At 41.2% G+C, this 5183-nt stretch overlaps 1 protein-coding gene across 1 annotated transcript; it reads left to right on the top strand.

Annotated features, from left to right (window-relative positions):
• Positions 1 to 1833: 1833 nt before the first annotated feature.
• On the top strand, positions 1834 to 3760 carry LOC103088934 (protein FAM220A-like; the record flags this gene model as incomplete). The annotated part of the gene is given in 6 exon segments (XM_082930953.1): positions 1834 to 1843; positions 2988 to 3037; positions 3039 to 3159; positions 3162 to 3282; positions 3284 to 3558; positions 3561 to 3760. Coding segments are annotated over 6 exon segments (777 nt in total), but the record flags the coding sequence as incomplete, so codon positions are not given.
• Positions 3761 to 5183: the final 1423 nt, after the last annotated feature.

The following is a 5183-nucleotide window of genomic DNA, read 5'->3' as shown; positions in this document are numbered from 1 at the left end:
GGATAAAATAATAAAAGGGTCCTTGGTGGTGAAAAGATGGGAGACCATGGCAGAGTGTTGCATTTTCTATTAAGATTTGTAACAAGAACCTATAAAGTTGGGCATAAAAAATTTCAATATTTGGGAAGAAATATACTCACTATAGAATTGATAATACTCTCAAAAATATACCCTGATCTGCTCTTGAACATGTATGAAGCATCGTCATCAGAATCTTGACCTTGCAGTATTTTAGAGTATTCATTTATTCCACAGATACCATATTTCATTAATTCTAAAACATTTTCTTCACATTGTAGCATCTGAAATCCAAATACTTCTAAAACTTGGTGGTATATCATAATTTAATTTGCAGTATTTTTTAATGGTACATAAAATAAATGTATTTTATAATCTATGGAATCTTATATTTGAGGAAACATGGTAATTAGAATGCCAGCCATATACCAGTCAGTTTTAAGCTTTGGAGCTGTAATTGTGACCAAGATAGACTGGGTCCTTGTTATCAAGTTTACACTGTAGTGGAGAACACAGGGTAGTCAGGAAATGGTTTTCTTTTTAAGGGGAATTTCAGACATATACAAGAATAAAGTACAGTAATAAACCTACATATATGTATTATCACCCATCTTCAACAACTACCAATTCATAGCTAATCTCGTTTGCTCCACATTCCTACCTATTACCCACCCCAATTTTTTGAAGTTCACCCCAGACATAATATATGTCTTTAAAGACTGTACCACAATACCATCACACTAAAATAGAAAGGACTTCTTATTCCAAAAGATGGAGTACACAAACATTTCCCTATTGTTCCTGCTAAGTACAGCTAAAAACCATGAACATGATACATAAAACAAATATAAAATTCTGAAAGGGGGAAGAGAGAAGGCAGACTGGCTAGGGAAATCCTGGGAACCAAGGAACAATACAGTGGTAAGTTCCCTGGATTTTGTTATTGGTCTTATATTCTATAGTGATTACTGGAAAAGGCAGCCACCTGGAAATTCTGAGTACAGATAAAGAAAGGCCCAAGAAAAGCCTACTCTCTTTATCCAACGGACCAGGAAAGGGGCAGCCTACAAGACAGAAACTTTTATGTAATAAACCCTCTATTCAAGCCAAACACACAAAAACAACAAAACTAAGACCCTACCAGCAAAGATAATGTATAGAGCCTAGACTTTCACTGTTTCCAGGTTACAACAAAATGCTCCAGTAGGTCAGGTGGTAATGGGGGTCTCTCCCAACGCAGTGTGAGTGGAGAACACATGCGAACACTGGACTTCTATCTCCACCTGGGCTAACATGGCTCCTCTCCTCTTTCCTGTTAGGTGCCCTGCTCCTTCCACTAGGAAGTGTCAGAGGAAGCCTAACCGACAGTCAGAACTTTTTCCCACTTCTCAGCAGAACTGAGGCCATTCATGCACTTCCATCTACCATTCTGCATTGTCAATGGAGAATACATGAAGAGCATCAGGGTGCTCCCCTTCCTAGCCAGAATTATGTCAGCCTAGCCTACAGTGGAGCCTGAACTCCAATTTCTACCCATCAGTGACAAGGAGCCCTCCCGAGGCAGAGAGAAGAACCTGAACATCCATCTCCATCTGGCTGTAATGAGGCAGTGTCTTGTTCCCCAGCTGGAGCAGTACCTGAGGCCAGCTAAAACAGGTATCAGGGCTTCCCTGGTGGCACAGTGGTTGGGAGTCTGCCTGCCAATGCAGGGGACGCAGGTTCGTGCCCCAGTCCGGGAGGATCCCACATGCTGCAGAGCGGCTGGGCCCGTGAGCCATGGCCAGTGAGCCTGCGCATCCGAAGCCTGTGCTCCGCAACGGGAGAGGCCACAGAGGTGAGGCCCGCGTACCACAAAAAGAAAAAAAAAAACACGTATCAGAGGAGGCCTGCTAAAACACAAGATTTAATGAGATCCAGATTCTCATAATATCCAAAATGTTCAATGAAAAATCACTTTGAATGAAAAGTCACTTATCATACCAAGAACCAGGAAGATCTCAACTTGAGTGACAAAAGGCAACCAACAAACAGCAATACGGTGATGACACAAATGTTAGAATTACCTGACGAGGATTTTAAAGCAGCCATCATAAAAATGCTTCAACAAACAATTATGAACACTTGAAATAAATGAAAAAGTCTCAGCAAGGAAGTAGAAAGTCTCAACCAAGAGGTAGGATATATAAGAAAAACCAATTTAAAATTTTAAAACTAAAAAAAATACAATAACAAATTAAAAAAAAAAACCCCTCCAAGAATGAGCTCAACAACAGAATAAAGAGGATAGAGGAAAGAATCAGTGAACTTGAAAATGGAACCACAGAAATTAGCCAATTTGAACAATGATAAAAATAGACTGAAAAATAATAAAAAATAGGGCCTCAGGAAAATCTGAGACTATAACATGATAGAACATTCATATCACTGGAATTCCAGAAGAGAGGAGAAAGACGGTGTGGGACAAAGAAGTGTTCAAAGAAATAGTTTCTAAAAAAATTTCCCAAATTTATCAAAAGACATAAAAACCTATAGATTCAAAAAGCTGAATGAACTCCAAACAGGATAAACTAAAAAAATTCCACACCAAAAGCACATCATAGTCAAACTTCTGGAACCAAAAAAGAAAAATTATTGAACGCAGTCAGAAATGACATCTTACCTGCCAGGGCAGAGGCCAGGAGACATCACAGTGGTGGGTCTATATGGTGGCAGCTCTGTGAGGCTGTCTGGCTCTTACACTCGGCCGCCACTAGCTCCTACAGGGTCTTCCTTGCACAAGGGGCTGACCCAAATACTGCTCGTCTTAGACCTGGCCTGGTGGTTGCGCATCAACTTCCCCTACGTCTTCATCATAGCTTCCATGACGCTCAAAGTCCACATGCAGGTTCATATTGAGATCCATCGGAGGCCTTCCTCGGACTGACAGATGTGTCCTTAGGCTCAGGGCATCAGAGAACACCTAGCATGAGGGACTCTCAGCATCCGCCTCGCAGAAGAGAAGGGAGCAGGTGATGACTCAAGACAAAATACTGTATAGACTTAACAGAATGCAGAAGGAGAGCCCTTGCCCATCAGATATAACTTCCAGGACGAATAAGCTTGCAGTTGATGTAAATGGTAATTCACAAAATGAGGAGTTAACACTGGAAATGAAAATGATCTGAGTGAGGTCAGCTTCTTGCTTCACGATGGCAACAAAGCACTTCCATGTTTGCAAGAATCAGTAAGAAGAAATTCAGCTTCAGCAGCTGTTCAGAGGAAGACTGGATCTGTTCTTTGCTCCTGCAAAAGAGTGTTTTGCTGGGGTGTCCTGTGGCACTGGAGAAGCTCAGGTGAGGCACTGGCTGGGAGGAGAGCCCACAGCCACTGAGAGCCACAGAGGACAGAGCCACAAAGGAGATCCTGGGGAGTCAGGACTACCATCCTCTCAAAAATGGTCAGAAATGGGGATGTGTGAGGATGAACCACCAAGTGCTTTTCTGGAGAGGCTAGACTCTGAGTTGGAACTGTCTTGCCTGCATTCCATCCTGTCTACACTGCTGCAGCACATCCCCAAATATTCTTGAATGATGAGACAAAATGTGTTTTCCCTGGCCATTCAAAGCTCATGTTTTCAGAGCAAACCGTAGAATACAAGAAAATGCTTTCATGTGAAAAAAGTACCTCAAATGATCTGCAGATAACACTGGCATTACTGGCTCTACAAGCTTTTGAATTTGCAAATCTGTTATGTCATAATTAAGGTACAAGCAGAACAATAAAAATAGATTAATTTTAAAAGTCCTAAATGATTTCTTTTGCAGTAAGTCTGGATGCAAACCATGCAGCCATGAAGCTCCTGCTTTGGTTTGTGTGACCAGATAGACTTAAAGTAAGTGGAATGCTGGTTGATATGGAAGGAAATTTTTGACTTTTAAATTGTGCTTGAAAGACATTCAGATGGGAAACCATTTCAAGGAGAATATTGATATATCCTACATAAATGTCAGATTAGACCCTAAAGATTTAACATGAAGCATTTAATATGCCTTCAACACCCATTCTAAAGGGCTACGGTCCCAGATACTGACTCTCCAGACTGTCTCTGACCATCTAATGGAAGTAGATATTTGTAAAATCAACCCCTCTGTACTTGCTCTGAGCCAGGCTGAGTTGATGGTAAGCTGCTACCATTTCTGCATTTTTTTTTTTCTCGCGGTACGCGGGCCTCTCACTGTTGTGGCCTCTCCCGTTGCGGAGTACAGGCTCCGGACGCGCAGGCCCAGCGGCCATGGCTCACGGGCCCAGCCGCTCTGCGGCATTTGGGATCTTCCTGGACCGGGGCACGAACCCGTGTCACCTGCATCGGCAGGCGGACTCAACCACTGCACCACCAGGGAAGCCCCATTTCTACATTTTGTAGAATAATTTTGGTCTACAAAACTTGATTTCTCACATGCCTTTCCTTCCACTTCAAATGCAATAAATGGAGGCCCTACAGTGAAAGTTGCAACATTAACCTTACCTTTAGGTAAACCTTTCTCTAATTAGGAACCCTAGCAGTGCTATTTGAAATAAAAAGGAGCTTGAGGCTATCTGTCGTTGCTCAGTTATAGAGAGGCAAATCAAGTATTTCCCTTATAGAAGGTTTCCAGTTTATAGGAGTCAAGGTATCTCTTACACTTAGATTTTTCTGTGTTAACTCCTTTTGTTGTGTGTTGATAACTTTGATAAAAGGCACTTAAGAGTGTAAGTTTTTAAGGAGTCCCAAAGTAAGACTTAACCAATTTCAGAATTATTTGACTGCATATATTAGTTTATATTGTGTGCTAAATTACTATGCTGTGTGCTATTTTAGTGTTTTGGGAAAATGAAAAATAAAGCCCATTCTTTGGCATAATAAATGTCTCATATTATGTGTGTAAAAGAAAATTACAATTGGTTTCTCATCAGGAACAATGAAGGCCAGAAGGAAGTGGCACACTTTTCAAATTCTGAAAGAAAAGAACTGCCAACGCAGAATTCTATATCTGGTAAAAATATGCTTCAGGGATGAAGGGGGGAAATCAAGGCATTCTCAGATGAAGGAAAACTAAGAGAACTTGTTTCCAGCATACCTGCCCTAAAAGAATGACTAAAGGAAGTTCTTGAAACAGAAAGGAAATGATAAAAGAAGGAATCTTGAA

Source organism: Lipotes vexillifer, unplaced genomic scaffold, assembly GCF_000442215.2.
Source record: "Lipotes vexillifer unplaced genomic scaffold, Lipotes_vexillifer_v1.1 scaffold1143, whole genome shotgun sequence".
Classification (NCBI taxonomy): domain Eukaryota; kingdom Metazoa; phylum Chordata; class Mammalia; order Artiodactyla; family Lipotidae; genus Lipotes; species Lipotes vexillifer.
This window is presented reverse-complemented; position numbering and strand designations above follow the sequence as displayed.